The sequence below is a fragment of the Bombus fervidus genome, chromosome 13, assembly GCF_041682495.2.
Source record: "Bombus fervidus isolate BK054 chromosome 13, iyBomFerv1, whole genome shotgun sequence".
NCBI lineage: Eukaryota > Metazoa > Arthropoda > Insecta > Hymenoptera > Apidae > Bombus > Bombus fervidus.
In genome coordinates this window covers 11,113,211-11,132,461 of record NC_091529.1, presented here as the reverse complement: position 1 = coordinate 11,132,461, position 19,251 = coordinate 11,113,211, and the positions used below count along the sequence as shown (strand labels likewise).

The 19,251-nt window shown below is 35.3% G+C and overlaps 2 protein-coding genes across 4 annotated transcripts in view; one reads left to right on the top strand and one right to left on the bottom strand.

Annotated features, from left to right (window-relative positions):
- Positions 1–13,343, top strand: part of LOC139993571 (uncharacterized) — a 58,097-nt gene extending 44,754 nt beyond the window's left edge. Inside the window, exons 4-10 of one of the 2 annotated variants that reach the window (XM_072015421.1) lie at positions 5,654–5,853; positions 5,922–6,060; positions 10,074–10,261; positions 10,876–11,055; positions 11,680–11,824; positions 11,909–12,010; positions 12,647–13,343. In XM_072015421.1, the coding sequence (XP_071871522.1) occupies positions 10,149–10,261; positions 10,876–11,055; positions 11,680–11,824; positions 11,909–12,010; positions 12,647–12,898 (792 nt within the window). In that variant the 5' untranslated portion in view covers positions 5,654–5,853; positions 5,922–6,060; positions 10,074–10,148 and the 3' untranslated portion in view covers positions 12,899–13,343. Of the gene's footprint in view, positions 1–5,653; positions 5,854–5,921; positions 6,061–9,463; positions 9,943–10,073; positions 10,262–10,875; positions 11,056–11,679; positions 11,825–11,908; positions 12,011–12,646 lie in introns of those variants that run through there. The other variant, XM_072015422.1, reaches the window with a different exon arrangement.
- Positions 736–19,034, bottom strand: Galene (potassium two pore domain channel subfamily K member galene). Of its 2 annotated transcripts, XM_072015402.1 has the most exons (12): positions 18,736–19,034; positions 16,506–17,040; positions 14,812–14,931; positions 14,598–14,724; positions 4,841–4,967; positions 4,312–4,413; positions 3,953–4,075; positions 3,630–3,769; positions 3,393–3,551; positions 2,693–2,938; positions 2,052–2,327; positions 736–1,055 (listed from the first exon to the last, which is right to left on the bottom strand). In XM_072015402.1, the coding sequence occupies exons 2-12, from the start codon at positions 16,701–16,703 to the stop codon at positions 736–738; spliced, it is 1,938 nt and encodes a 645-aa protein (XP_071871503.1). In that variant the 5' UTR covers positions 16,704–17,040; positions 18,736–19,034. The 2 variants fall into 2 exon arrangements, with proteins under 2 accessions (XP_071871503.1, XP_071871502.1); XM_072015401.1 differs by lacking the exon at positions 18,736–19,034 and having other exon boundaries at positions 16,506–17,073.
- Between the last annotated feature and the right edge of the window lie 217 nt (positions 19,035–19,251).

Genomic DNA, 19,251 nt, shown 5'->3' with positions numbered 1-19,251 from the left:
TTACAGAGTGTTATTATAAATTAGGGTCGTATCTATAATTAAAATTATAATAACAAAGTTGAATGCGAAATTTTGAGAAAACAGTAGAAGATAATTTTGTAATCAGAACGTTTTGACAAATATAAATATAATATCACGAATGGTAATGATCGGTGATTATGATTTTAAAGTTAGTGAATGGAAAAGCAGCGCCTCAGAGAAAGAAATATTGGAGTGTCGATTACGTCGATTGTTAGACCGGAGAATCCCTGAATCAGTGTAAGGGTTTTTCCAGTTTGTTGCGTGTTACTCTAGTTGTGAAATAGTATCGTAATACGTATGACATATAAAAATATACGAAATATTCAAAGTAAAATACCTGTTATGATACTTAGACAATGAAATAAACCTCTATTTAAGTTCCATTTCCATCCATGTAACTGTATTCATAAAGATGTGAATTTGCATGAACTTTCGCAGTTTGCTAATAATAATAAACCAACAATCGATTACATTTAAAAATAAAAGTTACAATTACAATGTTCTTCAAAAGCATCCAGAAATAAAATTGCTGCAAATTTTTGACCGAGAGTGTACGATCAGCCATTTCATTTGTCCAATTACCAAGGACGAAGAAAAGAAGGAAAACTGAAAGAGGAAGGGAAAAGGGAATAGAAAAATCGAAGAAGGAAGGGAGAAACCGGAGAAGGTAAGTATATTTGGTGAATGAATGAAGATTCGGGTGTTGGAGGTTGGCTAGGCGACGGAAATTCCGCGAACGTTCCTAGCCATCGAGTGACATCGAGGAGTATCGAGAACGTAGCCCTCGAGCTCGTTGTCAACCTCGTCGTTGTATTCGACGTCGTACGCGTCGTAGTCGTCGGCATCTTCCTCGTCGTCACTCTCTTTGATGATCCCGAGCCTCTTCGCGACGTTCTTCACGTTGTTGATGACCTCCTCTTGCACCAGATTAAAGCTCATCGCCAGCAAAGCAATTCCAAATAACAAGTACAACGAGCAAACCGCGATCCCTTTGTGTGCATCCAGCTTGTACGCTGGAACGAAGTCACCGAATCCTGCAAATCGAATGCGCACTTCCAGTATCATTTTCGCCTTTTTCCTTTCATTTTATTTTATCGGGATGATGCTTGTAGTCGGGAAGCACAGAGGGAGTACGTTATTGTGTTTCCGGTTTTTTGTTTTACTTCCTACGTTGTTTCCTACGTAGTTTTAGTGTGCCGCGTTGTGCAAGCGAATGCACGCGCAATTGCGCTCCTATATAAGACTGTATAATATTAATTTAAAAATAATAACAATTCTGTAATATTGAAAATAATCTTATAATAATTCTTGAATAATTCTATAATATTAATTTCCATTGAATTTTATGTATAACATCAATATCTATAAATTTCCAGCGGATGATGCATGTACAATGACGAAAAGGTAAACGACCTTTCGGTGTGCAAAGGGTGAATGAACCTCTCGTGCGTCAGAATCGAATGACAAGTGTTTAGAGAAGTGTGGAAGTTATCGAGTGGCTATTTAGGACGAGAGGTTCAATTAGGCAGAACCTTTGGCAGGAAAAGGTGAGAGAGAAATAATTAATGCATGCGTGATGCGATTTGGGAATGTCGCAGAATCAAGGGACAACTTTCATTCGATTCCAAATGCTGCTGTAATTTAAAAAATATAAACAGAATTTTATTGAGTTTCAAAGGTGCAAGAAGTAACAAAGCCGAAGAAATTCTCCAGTTTCGTAAAATGCTTCATACTTCACAACGTTATTTAAAATCTTTAAGTCGAAGCCGTAGACACAAGCAAGATGTAATTCAAACACCACACAAAAATTCTAATTGGATAATTAAAAAAGAGAAAGAAGTTGTTCCGAGAGTAATGATTGGCAGAACGAAGGAGATGAAAATGTTCATCAAGTTTCATAAACCTCTGTAGAGTCTTTAAATTAATACCACCAGTACAAAGTAAGGCTTAATAAAAATATTAAATCATTAACTAATTAAATACTACAAACATACCAAATAAAAACGGAAAAGAAGAAAAGCTGTACTAACCTATGGTAGTGAGAGTAATAAAGCAAAAATATGCAGAATCGAGGAATGGCCAATGTTCCCAAGCGCTAAATAAGAAAGCGCCACCAAAAATGTAACTAACTACCAGGAAGACGCATAACCATATTGGTACCGGCTTTATTGGCTGCCTTTCCTGATCGTCGTTTACGTGATACTCATAATCTGAGTCAAAATCGTCTATGTATACTTGTCTGTGTGCAGAAAATCCAGCCGAGGACATTATATCCGATGGCAATGTGTCTCTTCTGTAAGAGCGAGCTTCATCGAAAAACAAGAAGGAAAAACAAAATTTATTATAACAAACAGCTATAAATAAACACAAACTCGAGATGAAATAAAGATATAGATAAGAAAGAAGAGCTTGCAAATATTTACATAGAAACTGTGACATGGATTAGGATATAAATTTAAAAAAATAAAATTTGTAACATAGAAAGATGAATAAGGGGATTTAAGAACGAAAAGAAATATCAAGATAGATTACAGAAGTAACTATAATAAATTAGATATTAAAGATTAGTATATAAATTAGAGAATTTGAAAGATTCACGAAATTCAACTTGAATATGTCAATTAGGAAAATAAATCTAACGAATAGAATTGGAAAAAGGGAAATTATTTACCAGTGGGATAATTAGTTTTATAACGTCTACTTTTTGAAAACTGGGACCTTCTGGAGTTCTCTAGTTCCAAGTAAGTGGGCGACGGCCGTAAAGGCTGTGCCAGGTTCGTCCTGTAGTTGCTAGTCGCACCTTCCATGGATAAGCATCTTCTGGGCAACGACCTCGTCACTAATGGCGCTTGTTTCTCCACATTTTCCAGGGTTTCTGCCGCTTCTGCTTCCACCCGAGATTTGCTTGTATTGCCTACTGCAAATGAAAGAATCATATTTATTAGACAGGGAATTAACCGTCACTCCCTCTTTCTATTTTCATTTCTTTTCTTAATTTTAAATTTTTCATAAATTTTCTTTCCTTCTTTATTATTATAGATTATTAACGAATATAGAATTGTCCTGACAAAGTTCTACTGGAGAAAAATGAAATATTCTGAATTATAAATTATATTTATTTATATTATTATCAAGTTGAATTTTGAATTTGACTGATCGATATAATTTTACTTTAAATTTTCTTATATCGTCAATTATCAGTCGCGTTAAAGAAGAAGAAATTTGCTATAAAACACGTATATTCAATGTTGACAAGATTAATAAATTATGTCGTAAATATTATATATATTTATATTACAAAACTATCTTAAAGTATATTGATTACGTTATAATTTATATTTAATTTTTGACCGATTATTTTTACAACTCACAGTCACTTTTGTTCTCAGTGGAAGATTGCCAGCGTCGTAATTCATCCTCCAAATCATCCAATGCATATTGGTTGCACAAAACCGGAGAACGATCAGTGTCGTTCGGCGAACGCATTAGCAACTTCCTGTCTAACGATTGCGTCGTCATCTTGGGGCTAGCTAAACGCAATCGTCATTTAGAAATGTTTCTTTCTTTCATTTTCTCGTAGATAATTTCACGGAATGTGTTTCAGATACCTTTGCTTGATTTTACCATCGGCAAATCCGAATATCTGGACACTGTCGCGGATTTAAATCCAAAATTTGGATTTACTGACGATGGATAAAAAGAACTCGTTCTCTTGAGTTCCGAATCTTCGTATCGACGTACATTGTACCTCGATTGAAGCAAAAAAAAAAAAAAAAACAAAATAAGAAATTATTGTAGATATTTTTTTTAATTAAATAATTTTCTCTTTATTTATATTTAAGGAATCTTCCCCAAAGAAAATTTCTTTTCATCTAAATTCTCTTTTAAATACTTTTAAATAAAATAACAAAATTAGAAGTACATAGCATACTTATTATCTACGTCAAAGTACGATGGTCTGGCCAGGGTTTCGGACAAACCCAGAGCTGAGTCTGCAGATCTCTGGCTCACCCTAATGGATCTTCCAAAGCCACCCCTGCTTCCACCATATCGCCTTTCCAAAAGTATGTTTTTATTGTACGTATTTGTTACAGAATATTATGATTTTATGAGGAAACTGCGGATATTTATGCATTTATATGAAATTTAAATATGCCAATATATGCAAAATGTAAGTAGAAAATGTACAGACACAAAAAATGGTTTACAAACTAAACCACTAGTTATAAACATTTAGGTTTTTATTTCCTTAATTGTGCTCGAGAAAATATTCACGAGTTAAATAAATACCCTGGTTGTTTCATGGAATATGATCTGACGAAGTGGCTTCTTGGTCGCCTTTTTCTTGGTGGTTTCGTGCATATGTAACAGCAAACTCTCCAGTATAAAAATCTAATGACATAATAAGGATAAAAGAAACAACAATTAAAATAATAAAATATCCATATAGACAAGACTCTTTTTTGCAGTGATTGTATATTTTAATAAAATCCGAGGAATGTAGAATAATTTGAGAAATATTTACGTAATTAGTTGCTTTTCTCTCTTTCCTCGACATTTTCATTTGCGTCTTTATTTTACATTCGTAGTTAACGTGCTTTGAAATCTCTCGCGAGGCTAATTCGTAGAAAAATTCGATAATATATATTTCGATGTAATCTAATTCGAAATAATAATAACGAAAGGAAACGAACAAAATCGTCTTGAAGAGATTCGACCGTATATTTAAATATACATTAGAAATTGGTTGTTTTAGCATCGTAAACATTAGAAAGTATAGGATGAAGCACATTTTTCTGCGTTATACGCAATAGTTTACCTGAAACTCGAAGCCATAATATCGCCAATGTTGGAGAGGCAAAGCAACATGAGGGGAATCCCAACGATAGCATAGAATATGGTGACCACTTTCCCGTTCTTGGTCTTCGGTGCGATGTGACCGTACCCTAGAGTCGAGGAACGCTCGATTAGCCTTGCGTAATTTCCCTGCTCACGTAATGCGCAATTAATCCTGTTAGGTCGAAAATTACGGGCATAATTTTCACTTGATCTGCGCCTACCTTTCTTACAGCCCATAATTTACGTGACAATAATATAATAGTTTATGCAATATTATTTTCACTTTCTTATAGAAAATATTTACCGCGATATTTCAATCTATACTAAAATATTAATTATTATCCGAATTACCGTTATCTATCTTTTATTCGAAGCCTAGAAAATTTGGAATTTTACGATGGGACATTTAATAACGATATTTTTTAAAAATATTGGTAACTTACAGATATTTAATTCACAATTTCTTTGTAATCTGTATAGTAACAATTTTTTAATAATTTCGAAGTTTTAGTTAAGTTTTGGGATATGTCTCCAGTTTACAACGACAATCGTAAGCTTCAAAAGTTCCTAAATAAATCTTCAAAAATAATTGTAATTGGTTCTCGTAATTCCGCATGACCTTTAAAATATTCCCAGCGATGTACGATATATTCGAATAACACAAAGATCTCCATGATTCACCTTTAATTTACTTTTACACGCTTCAAACCGAAGGTTGCAAGTAATTAATATGATTATTCAAACTTTTCAAGGAACGAGCCTCGTGTTCTCAACCTTATTCAAATATTTCCAGGGTCAACACACGTAATACTCGGAAGGATCATCAAGGTTGTCTCAGCCTCCACCAATTTCGTAACAAGAAATGGTTTCTTCGTCTCCTATAGTCTGGGTCAAGGTCACTGCTTCGTTAAACACATTTTCTACAATCACCGTAGCAAATCCTAATCGCACGTTTTGCTATACACGACATCCGAGGATTATTTAATTTTGATGGTAAATTTAACTTTAAAAATCATCGAATTTTAGTTTTAGAGATGTAAATTTAATCTTAATTCATTTAGAATGTTTCAGAAAATTAGAATCAACTTTCACGAGCGTTACTCGTAGTTCCCGTAATACTCTTGGAAAGCAAAAAGTGTTAACCACGTTTTCAAAATTATTTGAAAACGAAGCGTATGAACGTCTTTTTGCTTGATTTTCGTAAGTATATTACATGCTTCGAAAGTACGGGATCAATTTTGAAAATATCCTATATATCGTAATTTATAACATCTTTAACGCCAAGTGTTACTTAGAAAGATTTCTATTTTTTATTCCTTCTTCTTCTGTTCTTATCCTTTTTTTTTATACTTTTTAATTGCTCTAATTAACGATCGAGGAAGAATGGGAGCAGGAAGATGGAGAAGATTGAGCGCATCCGCCGGAAAGGGACGAGGATCGATCGATCGAACACAAAAGAGGAGCGGATGTTCCAGCTGGATTTCGGAACGCAACTCGGTCACGCGTTATAAGCCTTTGTTTGTTGGTCGATTTTTCGCGATGCATTATAACCAGATTCCTCGAGGAGAGATCGAAATTTCATGACATTACGAACGTCACTCTTTGCCATTGTGATTTTGTATGCCCTGGAATCTTTCTAGTCTTTTCAATTCTCAAGTTATTTAGCAGTCGCAAATAGTTATTTCTAATTTGTCGTATTAACGAATTTACTATGCTATTATTTATTAATTTGTTATTTATTAAGAGCAAGTTTAAGTGTATGCGATAATGTAGGGTATATCGAGGCTACATGAAAGTGTGAATGGGAAATCTATGTAAATCAAGCTCCTTTTGCAGCCGGCAGCAAAAAATGAATATATTATATTGTATATGGGGTGTTCGCTCTATTGCCAGCCAGCGTTTTTCTCGTAAACGATCAGTGCGAGGAAAAAACGAAAGAGGAAAAAGATGAATGGTTTAAAGTGAACTACATATTCGCGATAATATTTCTTTCGCGCAAAAATGCATGTGTATTTTGTACATAATGCACGTGATATTTTTTTAGGTGGAAATCTTCCTTCTTTTTATTGAATTTATACATTATTTTCATTATGTACCATTATAGACTTTTTTGACAGAGAATAATCAAAATTACAAAATGGTTCGAGCCGATTTTTTAAAACAGCTCCTTAAAAAAAGAAAGAAACTTTTTAATTGGAACTTTAAATTACATACATTCGAGAATCGTTAAACAAGAATGTACAACGAACGAATGAATCAACTTTTTAACGTACAAATAGATTTTAACGTACAAACGATTTTTACTAATGCTCTGTCGATTTTGGAAAGAATTATCGTTTACATTTATATTACAGACCGATGGTATATCATCGAACAATAATTACTTTGATTTTTCTTCGCTGCACGCCGCACTGTGACGGTGTTACGGAGTATTTTCCCAACGAACCTAACAAATTTAGGTGTCCCCTTTCGTCGTGGAACGATGAAACGGTTAATCGACGAGATCGTTGGTCGGCGACACGGCGCAAAAATCAAGGAAAACGAATTACGGGACGCTGCCGGCTTCCTGTCCCGGAGGAAAAGTGAATTTCCTCGGTGGTCGGGACAGCGTTCTTCGTGAAAATGACCTTGATCATTGGATTTTCGTTCGACCGTGCCTTTTTTCCTCCCAAAAAAACAAGGTTACACCCGACCGCGGGAAACGTCGCTTCCAACAGCTCGACCATTTTCTTTCATCTAGAAAGATTTCCTCTAACGTTTAACGTTGCCCGATTTTATAATGACGCGGTGTTAAATGAAATACGATCGTTCAAAAAGTTTTGTATCTTCCACGAAAGTTTTGTTTAAATGCAGAAACTTTGGAAATGGTTAATAACGAAGAAAAGTGACGATGAAAGTTGGTGAAGAATAATTGGCACGTTCTTTTTACGGGTTTCTTAAATATTTCCAAGTATATATATAAGTAATAGTATATTTCATTGCTTGCCTTGTGACGCATTGCAAAGGGGTTTATAAACTTTCACGTATTTCTAGTTACAAATTCTTACACGCTACCTTATTAAGTTACTTAACTCTACTTATCAGAGTTGTGTAATTTTAAACGTCACACTGATATATACGTTACACGTAGAAATAATTCCATAATAAGTAGATATGGTACGTAAATCTAAGGAAAAGCAAACATTCTTACATATTACATCAACTTTCTTACGCGCTACATTATTAACATTTATGATACATAGTGATTATTAGTCCTCGGCAAACTATATTATAATAAATCATATTTTAAAAAATAAATTTCAATGTTAAATTTTATAGGGAAATCTTAATTTTAGTTGCAATTGCAAAGACACTAGTTCGTTGTAATTTCAACGATTATTTAATTTTCAGTCTAATTTTATGGATTACTTAATTTTGACTCTTGATCTATTTTAATAAAAAAATACGAAGTAACATTCATTTACATTCCCTATCGCTTCTGAATTAATCGATGATAATTAATATATTGTAATAGCTCTCTGCTTATCAGGATTGTTTTAAATCAAGAACTCCTATCTCTTCTATCTATTTTTGGGGAAAAATAAAAGTAAAACGAAAGCCGAAAAAGAAGATCGAAGAAATTTGAATAATGAAACGTATTTGTAAAGCTGCGATTCTATTAATTCGTCAAAAATTTCGGAAGGAAATGAAATTTGAAAAAACTGAATATTCAATAATGGTAAATATTTACGGTATACGTAACATATTCGCATATATGTAAAACAAGCGAGCGGTTCGCGAGAAACGACTCATCATTTCCATATAAGAATAAAAAAAATTGCTACAGTCGTTAGGTTCAGGAATCGAAGACAATGCAGACGTCCTTCGAAGAACAACCGGCGGAGTAGCGTGAAGGAGTGTTACGCCATTTCGCTGGATCTTGTCCAATGAAAGAGGTCAGAAAACCACCTGTAATGAAACCGACTTCCCCTTCTCGAATCGGTGGATTTTCCCAGATCGAAGGACAAGCACGAGAAACGCTGGTTTCAGTGCAGTGCAATGCACCCACGTGCTCACCTCGCGTTACCTAACACGTTACGTTCACGCATTCGGTGAGCCGCATTTGTATGTTTTGGTTTAAGTAGCATTTTAAAGAATAGCGATTAAGGTCAATGTTACTTTTTATCGCTAATGTAAATCGTCGTAAGTCAAAATAGTTTAATTATTATTACGAATACACGATGCATGTATCACCCAGTTTTCGTTCTGCCTTGAAATTCTTTCTCTCATTCGCCAAACTATCAATATTTTCTAATATTTTCAATCTCCAAGTTCATCAATTTTATTTTCTATCAAAATTTGCACGGAATCATTTTAATTACAATTTTTTTAAATACATTTTATCGTCCAACTTTTTTCGAACTTCTTTTTCAATGTTTACTTTATCTTTCGATTCTATTCAAACTTGGGACGAATATTCTCACTCTTTGATTTTCTCAATTTTCATTTCCCCTTCGATATTGTTTTTTTTTTTCACACAATATTATTCTAGCAACGTTTCTATCATTTCATATTTTCACGAAGGTAATTAGTTTGTGCATTTGGGTGTTTATGCATCTATTGGAAAATCGAAGGTACACAAATCTACAGACTACGTGTAATATACAAGAACGTATAAAATATTCAAACTCTAATACTAGCTATAATATTGAGTAAGAGAGCAATTGTCTATCATAGTTCTTTCTTTGCGATTATATTTATACTACCTACTTGAGATATTTATAGACTTTTTCCACATCTTGTTCCTTTTGTGTCTTTAAATTTCCCATAAACGTACAAACATGCACACCGTCATATCCGTTTCTCGTACGTACAATCTTTCAAACGAATATTCTTCCCCTGTTCGATTCTCGTTTTATCTTTCAGCTTGCTCGTTATTCGTGTTCCCATCAAATTTCTAACATTCGCCTCACGCTCATCGCTAAGCAAATATTCCAGCATCAATTTGCTCGCGTCAATTTACAGATTGGAAGCTCTAAGCCCTCTAAACGATCCTAATCCGCGTAACGAGAACACCTGCGATTAAAACAGGCCGCACAAGGGGTGAGTCACCCTCTGACGAAAACTGTTGATCCGAGATCGCTATCGAAGGGACCTCGAAACGAGCCACACGGTGCGTTCACCTTCCAACGGTGCATATATAAAGACGGGATTCGCTTTCACTCTTGTTTTAGTTAACCGTCGGCGATATTCACCGGTGAGGCTGACCGAAGCAACAACCGAACGAAATCACGCCTTCTCGTGGAGCGATGACAACCTTCTTTCTCTTTTGTTGCGTCGCTATTGCGACGGTGGTCGCTGAAGAAGATGGGTGGACATGGAAGCACAGAGACGAACAGCAGAGCGACGTCGATAGAGCAAGGTGTGTTGAATTTTTGGGCTTTCTTTCTTTTCGATGGAATGCAAGATATCGACGAATCATGGTTTTCGAGGTGGATTGTAATATATTTGGAGATGAGATGTAAACATTTCGTATCGCGGTGAAAGTATTAAATATTTGGTTTGATATTTGTTGGAATGTCGTAACGTGAAATTTTAACGTGGAAGAAGAAAACGAAAGATCCGGGTAAATCGAAAGGTGGAAGCATGCGATCGAAATACGATTTTGGAAGTGGATACTATAATTTATTGAGAGCAACATCGATAGGATAAGATCTGTCGGAATTTTAGAACTCGTTTCTTTATACGCGATGGAGAATTTGATTTCGTATTTAAGAATCTGACCTCGCAGCATGAATCTTTCGCGTGAATCTGAAAAAGGCTCCACCACCAAAATACGCCACATCCACTTCTTAATCATTCTGCTACCTTCCAGTTTTCAATTTCAATTTCTCTAGCCAACAATCAAGATAATAACTTTAAATATCTTTAAAAACTGTTTTCCCTTTTGCTTTGCACAAAAGAAGAAGAAGAAGAAGAAGAAGAAGAAGAAGAAGAAAATGGGAAGAAAATTGTTCATCGGAGCTATTTGTTCAGTTATAGGTACCAGGTGAACGAGAACCTCGAGGATCTCGGCCACGAAAGACCTTTGGTAGGATTTAGACCACAGAACAGCGGACCTTACGGTTCTAACAGTAGACCCATTGTGTCACCGTCGTATCCTGGCAACAAAGAAGTTCTCGTTGGTCCTGGTGGACCAACAGGCATTATAAAAAGGTATTTCGTATCTTCTCGCTGTTTTCCGACCCAGTAAGTCTGTTTTCGTCGTTCGCGTCCTCCATGTTGATTGGCTTTGTACGATCGAATGATCTCCACCGCTGTTGGATTTTATGAAAAGCGGCCAAACAGTCGGAGTTACACGATCCGGGGGTTGGATCGGATTTAGGTTGGATTTGGGTTTGGTTCGAGTTCGATTGTTCGACTCTGTTACGAATATCGGCGGCCGGAGAATATTTGAGCACATTTCGATATCGGGCTTTGTCGGGAATCTGAATTTTTAGTATGCCAATGACAAACTGAAAACTAACGTATAACAGAGATTTAAGCACCTTCGATCACGTGGAAAAATGTTGTATTCGAGTAAAAATAAAAGAAGAACGTATATACGCAAGGTTTTTCGCCTAACTTTATCGCTATTGCATACATATATGTATATTATTCCTTTTAAACTGTAAAACCTTTTAGCAGATTAAAATCTACTTGTGAAATATTTTCTGGAAATACTAAATTCTATCGGTTTCCCGTTCAAATGCAGAATTGAAACTGCAAAAAGCTTAAACCGTTATATCGCTTAAAGAAGCAACCGTTGAATAATATTTACTTTTACTTTAACCTGTGCAGACCTTCCTACACCGCAAATATCGACGATGGCGAGTTGGAAAACGGTTTCGTGCCATCATGGGTGAAGGACGATCCTCGATATAGAGAATACGACACTTGCAAATGCAGATACAGCTTCAATTGTCCCTCTAACGGATTGAAATTTGTAAGAAACATGGAAAAATGACCGATATCTTTCAAACTTCGTAACTATATGCTTATTAATATTTCTAATAATTTTTTTAATCAGGGAAGCTGCTCCAAGGATAAAAAATATTGCTGCTTTAATAGCAGAAAGTATCCAGCGTTGGTTTCCGGACAATACGGACAAGGACACCATCCTTCGTATCCGGTACCATTTTATCGATATTAACATTTACTAATACTACTGTTAATTTTACAATAACTTGTGACATCTTTCTGATAATTTTACTCAATTTTTGATATGGTAGATCGCGCAAAATCGAATTCTAGAAGAATTAATCTCGAGTGTTTGAATTTTCCAACTTTCCAATCGAACGAAATCCCCCGATCTCCTGCCGAAATCTAAGTTTTTGAACGTACAAATGAAATTTTCGAATTGCCAAACGAAATGTTCAAATTTCTATGTTCCCAAGCGAAGTCCAAACAAAATACCAAACGATAGCAAAATTAAAAATTCGAAGAATCTAGATTTCCGAAAAAAAGAGAAAAGAAACGAAATACGTCTGTACTCGAAAGAACGATCTATAACTTGACTGCGGATATTTATGCAAATTCATATTTTTGTGAATATAATTAGAAAAAATAAAAATACGGTAAACAATTGTTTCCGTTACCGAATATTATAGCAAGTATTACAATTTGAGTATTTTATATGTCTCTGTATAGTATATGCAATCTATAGATCTCTGCACCTGCAATTTTCCAATAAAAGCATAAAAATCTGCAGCCTATTTATAACTTCGATTATATCAGTTAACTTTAATAGTGTTTACACGAATTCCAGGGTGGTCCTAACAAGTACGGACCAGCGACTTTCGTGCAACCGCCGAACAATTATGGTAATCGAAGACCCCAGGGGAGTTTCACTGGCGCTAACAGATATCCTGGAAATTACCATCTTCCAGGAGAAAATCCGGAGTCCTATCCACGACCTCATAGCAATCCTTACGAGCAAAATTACGACGACTTTGATATTTACAGTCGGTCCTTGAACAAGAATCAGACGCAAAACGCTAACGCGGATGAAAAAGTTTAAGCTCCATTTACACGAGGCCTTCAACGGCAACCTTTTCTCGCCTGATCCATCTTCCGATGGTTCTTCGCGTATTTCGTCTTATAAATTCTTAATAAGATCGATCTGTCCGAACGAAGAATCGGATCAAAGAGTTGGACAGCGTACGAAAGGAAATTATTGAAAAATGTCGTTGGTGTAATTCAGAGCGTTTTTAAGATGTTTCTGAGATTGTTAAAACTGCCAAAATATTTGTCAAATTTTTATAGAAAAAATATTTGAATCAGAGAGATATCTAGCGTTACTCGATATTTATATATGCGTAGTTTTAAACATTATTCATAATTTGTATAGATACTCTTTGGATACTTGTTTCCGAATATTTTTTAGATAGTTTGTTTACAAGCTGAAATGGAATACGCGTGAGTGAAATAGCGTGCAATTTTTCTATAAAAATTGATGATTTACGACGTGAATTGAATAATTTAACAGATTGTTCCGAAGGAAATGAAATATTTCCATTCAAAAGTATTGAAAAAGTAGATACTTGGTTGTTAACCTTCTATGTGACTCGAAAATACTCGTGTATCTATACAATTGCCTTTAATTCTTATTTATCTATCATCCGACATGATTTATCTGACATTGTATTTCATGTATTACTCGTCCGTATTGTATTTATTTTTATCTTATTACTTCTTTATCGAAATTTACTAACACGATTCGTTTAGTGCTCGCGTATGTATTTATAATTTTTAGATTTTATTTTATCTATCTACTTTAATCTTTTATTGGTATAACGTTTTTTTGTAAAATGATATGGCAATTATCAGTACCAATTTTCAAACCAAAATTCGAATCTCAGTTTTCTATAATTGATCGAAACAATGACTTTTCTTGTGTAGTAATTGCGAGTAAGCGATACATTCTAGTTATAGAAAGTTAATACGAATATTTCAGTTAAATTAAAAAGAGAACAGTAGTGGAACGTAATTTTAGACGAGCATGAAAATTCACGGAACATTTCTCCTTATTTTTAGCCACAAAATCCGCTATCGTGGCTCCGATCTAAAAATTATCGAACTTCCTGTTTCTAAAAGAGCCACGAAGACTTCAAACACTTTTAACGAGATACCAAAGATCGTATGTGTATATCTTTAAACCATGAAACAACGCTCTCTTTTCATTAAACTTATTCAATATTCGTTATAACATAAATTTCGTATAATAAACATGATAATCGATGTCACGTAAGATTAAGAACGTTTCTTTTATTTCTATGAATTTTCTCTGCTTCTTTTACCTTTGAAGATTTTTTATACCACTGCTATTCAACCACTGATATTCAAAGTATAGTATTTTCGTTATAGCACTCGTTTTAGTAGAAAATAAACCTCCTGTTAAACCTACCTAGATTTCGTTTCTCCTAATTATATTTGTAAAAATACGAATTCGATAATATTCTACCGTTCTCCTAATATCTTTGCTCTTGTTGATAACGTTCTTCGTCGTTAAGGAGATAACTATTAAAGGAAATTAGGGTAATTCGTGAAAATTATTAAAGGTATGAGAAATAATTATCTCTTAAAAATAAGAAAAACTAAACGATTACGGTCGATGCCAACTATTAAGGAAAATTAAGAGGATTCGTGAAAATTATTAAAGAAGATTACGATAGGTAATCGTCTGTTGAAGATAAGCGAAACGAAACGATTAGTCTTACCAATGGTAGTAATGACGACGATGGAGTAAAAGAGAGCGCCAGCAAAGGTCCATTGGATGTCGTCCTCGCCCTCGCTGCCATCCCAACCCTCTTTCTCCATCATGCACACGAGGTTGTTCTCAAAGCTCTACGAAGAAAAGTAGCGGGAAAGTGATGGCGGAGGAAATTCGAGTTCGATCTCTGGTCATCGAACGCGGATGAGATGGCTCGGTACCTTTAATTCGCGTAACGCTTTGTCCGTCCAATTTTCACGAATCAGAACCTCTACCTCCTTCGTGATCTTCCATAGCTGCTCTGCTACGTTCCCTCTGATGTCTTTAATGCTCTTCTTGATCTGGATAAGAGAGACAGAGAGAGACAGACAGACAGACAGATGGAGAGAGAGAGAGAGAGAGAGAGAGAGAGAGAGAAGGAGAAAAAAAAAAAGAAAACTAAAGAAAGGGAAAAGGGGATGAACGATAAAGGGAATTGGAACGAGAATCGTAAGAGGGGAAGATAAAGTGACGTTATTTAGGCTGAGACAAATTGTGCGTTTATTTTTATTTCTGTATTTCGCTGTTGTTAAATGATAATGAAAATGGAAGTGTTTTCGTTTTATTCGATGTCTTTGTCGCGGAGATATCGCGTCGTTAGGTTTTATTGAAATAAATGGATTTAATAGTGGAAGAAAAAAAGGACAGTGCGGAGAAGTTTAAAGGAAACGGGAGAAGAAAATGAAGCGAGAAACGTGGAAGAGCGGAGGAATGTAAGAAGGTATAACTGAACGAATGATAATAGAGTACCGGAAAAGAGATTAAAATAAGAGAAAGGTGAAAAAGTAGCTTTTGGCGTGAAATATATATTGAGCTCGAAGAAGAAAACTTGCCGAAACGGAATTTTTATTCGAGTCAGCCAGGATTTTTTATACAGAGAGAACAAGGGTACTTTAAAGAGCGAAAAAATAACGGAAGAGAGGATCGATCGTAATCAAAGTTCGATGAAAACAATAAAAATCGCGCGATTAACCAACGTCGAAAGAAACCCAAGAAAGGAAAAGAAATTTCAAAACATCACGAAATCCTAAAATATGCGAACAACGTAGAACATAGATATCGAAAAATTAGCAAGAAAGAAATGGAAAAACGTTACTGGGCATAATATAGCCAGGCTAACTCCGCCATGAACCAGATACTACCTTTTCCCTGAAACCTCTACAAAAAACACCATAAAAATGAAACATTGCAAATCTTTGTCGAGAAAAAAAGAAGAAGAAGAAAAAAAAAAAGAAAAATAGCGTTTAAATCCCGACTTTTATTTTACCGACGAACGTAACGATATAACATATGATAATTAGTCGACGAATATTTATGCTCTGGTGAAAAATTTAAGGATGCAAAAATTCACATAATACACGAAAATAATATATTTAAAGTGCGCTCGTTATAACGTAGTACTCGTTATAGTCTACTCTAGAAGGTAAAACGACTCTGTGGATTTAATTTCTTCGGTTGCATTCATAAAAATACGCTCGGTCTGGCAATAAGATACGCGATAATGTATAAGCAAGTTTGAAAAAATAGAGATTCAACGCAGTTTCTAAAACGAGATATTTAATTCCATTCGTAATAGAATGCCGTGTTTTAACAGATCCTAACGACGTTACCACAAAAAGTACCTATCGCGCTATCGACTTAAAAATAAAAAGGAAAAAGGGCGATGTTTTCGGAATTACTTCGGAAAAATTATAACCGTTCGACGATCTACTTTTTTCAGCTATTCGTTGTACCATCGGTTTCGTAAAGAGATAAAACGAGAGAGGAAGATCTTACTAAACTAATCGTACTAAACGTTAGCAGAAAAATGATCTATCGCGTCGTTAATTTTCTAAGGGGTTGAAAAGATAAGGGAATTAAAATTCGATATATCTACCTCTTTCTCGTGGGTGGCCTCGAGGGCCTCGAACGCGTACGCGCCGATCAGACAGTAGAGCACGACCAACGAAATCAACGACACGTGGGAAAAAACGCATCTGAAGAACTTCCAGAGGAAACGTAGAAACCTGATGCACTTGGAGGGTTTCTCGGCCTCGACCATCAGCTCGAACGCTTCCGGTCGCGAACGCGGCATCGTGCTTTCCGCTTCGGAGCACGTTCTCTTCCTTCACGCGCTTTCACCGCCTTTCTTCATCTTTCTTCCAATTTCTCTCTTTTCTCCTATACGTCTCTTGATATTTTTCCGCTCACACCATTGAATTTCCACGATATCCAGTCGCTTTATTAGCTACCTTTGTCGCATCCTTTTTTCAGAAAGAAAACGAAAATGTTTCGTAATAGTCGCAGTTTGCTTGTGGATGTTCGAGGGCGATCTTTTCATGGGTTGGTCGCGGAATTTCGACGATCTAAAGCTGGATCGAGCGCTTGAAACACTTTTTAAATTGAACGTTCAAGTATTTACGGACAGCCTACTAAATCGGACGTCGCTGTTTTAGGTAAATTTGAAATAGAACTTAAAAATCGATATAATCGCTCCGAATTTTACATAGTAGTAAAATTAATCGAATCGATCGTTTGCTATTGATTGATTTCTTTGAAAAAACGTTCTTTCCATAACGAGAAAATAACTGGGAAATTATTACTAAATTATATTACGATAGCATAATATTTGTCAGACAACGTTACATTAGTTTAGTTTCTAAATGCGAATTTGATCGTGTCGTAATTTTCAATGCGTATACGCGCAAGCTGCAACGATAATAAGGAATAAAATCGTAACAAGTTCTTCTGTATGCTCCATCTTCTAATTAAATTGCGGCCTGTCGAAAACCGGCAAGTTTGCCGGATACGTTTCAGGGCTAGCGTATGTACAATACACGGCGATTATTTTAACAACTAAAGTAAACGCATAGCTGTTGGGAATTGCTGACCACGGAGAGACACGAGTATGTACATTTTGGATAGCGAACCGTGTCGCGAATCGTAGAATTAATATCTTTGGACTAAGATGAATATTCGAAGAAAACCGAAACAGGCGCCTCGGCTATTTGAAAATTAGTAAATTGTTAAGCGACGTACGACGCACGTACCTTATGATAAATCTATGAAGAATAAATTTAATAAGAAACAGATCGATGAATCCATCTGCGAGCGTGTTAATCAACGATCTATTTTTTTATGGTGTAAGAAGAGAGACGGCAAGGGAAGCTTATTACCGATATCAATCGAAAGGAAGGACGATGGTAGAATATAAAAATTGATTTCCTCGTTCGCAAGATGCGTTTGATTTATCTTCCTCTTATTCGAGTTCCGTTAGATTGGTAGGAAAGCAATCTAGGGGCCTATACGATCTTTCTTATATCGTATCTTAGCGTTATCAAAAATACCGCGTCCACTGAACTAAATATCTTAAATTATATTCGATTAAACGTAAAATTAATCGAAAAGATAAAAATCGTAGTTGGTCGATTCATTTTTTATTAATCGACCGATAAATAGTATGAAAATTATTTAGTTATTGAAAGTAATTATCACAGTCGTGCGAATTATACGTCTGAACTTAAACCAAAGATCGTTGATTGACTTTACGCGTAGAAAATTATGTCTCGATCTATCGGTGCGATACGTCTGTATGGAGATAAGATTTTAAAAGAGGCTCGAAATTATATTTTATACCGAAAGCGTCGGTTTTAAAAAGATCTCGTTGCATTGTCGGTTGATAGAGGTAAAAAATTACGTTTCATACCGAAAGCATGAATTTTGGAAAATTCAATCGCATTGTCTGTATGTACGTATAGAGATAGAAAATCACATTTTACACGGAACGCCATTAACTTTGGAGAACGCCGCGGCGTTATTTGTTATGGAAATATAGAATTATAGTTTGCATAGGAAGCGTTGATTTTACTTCTTTTAAATTGCATTGCGCAATCGTTCGCGCGTCTACGAAGACACGAGACCGCAAAGAAATAGAAAAATGATGGTTTATCGTAATTTTAATACTTCGTTTCTATCGTAATTCTTATAATTCTGCATTCTTTATATTTAAACAATTTATGTTTAAAACGCTCGCGATACTTAAATTTCGCATCTTAACGTTTTACACTTGGAACACCTGTAATATTTTACCAAGATAATAATAATAATAATAATTCGTTTAAGCGAACTTCATAGAGAAATTATTACTCGCGTGAAACGTCGTTCGACGAACGATAATTTTACTTCGTTTTTATCGAGATACACCTGTTAAACATCGCGGTATATCGAGTTCTTTATCGCGGCGTTGGAGAAGCGAAACTAACTGCGGAACTAACGTAAAACACAGGCGTGTTTCGTTCGAGATGGTCGTTCCAAATTTATCCTACCTATGCCATCGGCGAAATTTCGTTTCGAGACGAAGCGTCGTGAGAGGTCCAGCCGCTAAGTCGCAAGTCCAAAATATTCTACAAAACTCGTTCTTTGTAAAGAAAAAAAGAGTAAATTCTTTAAAAAGTAAATTAGTAGAATAATCGAACCAACGATAAAACGATTAAATAAAAGTTAAAACAACAAATTCCGCTTCTTCGTAATCTTGTTTATGTGGATTATATGAATTATGAAGAATTTGTATCTCGATTAATTCATACGTATATAGACTCTTGAACCGAGCAACTGGAATTACCAGAACTGTACATTTACAAATT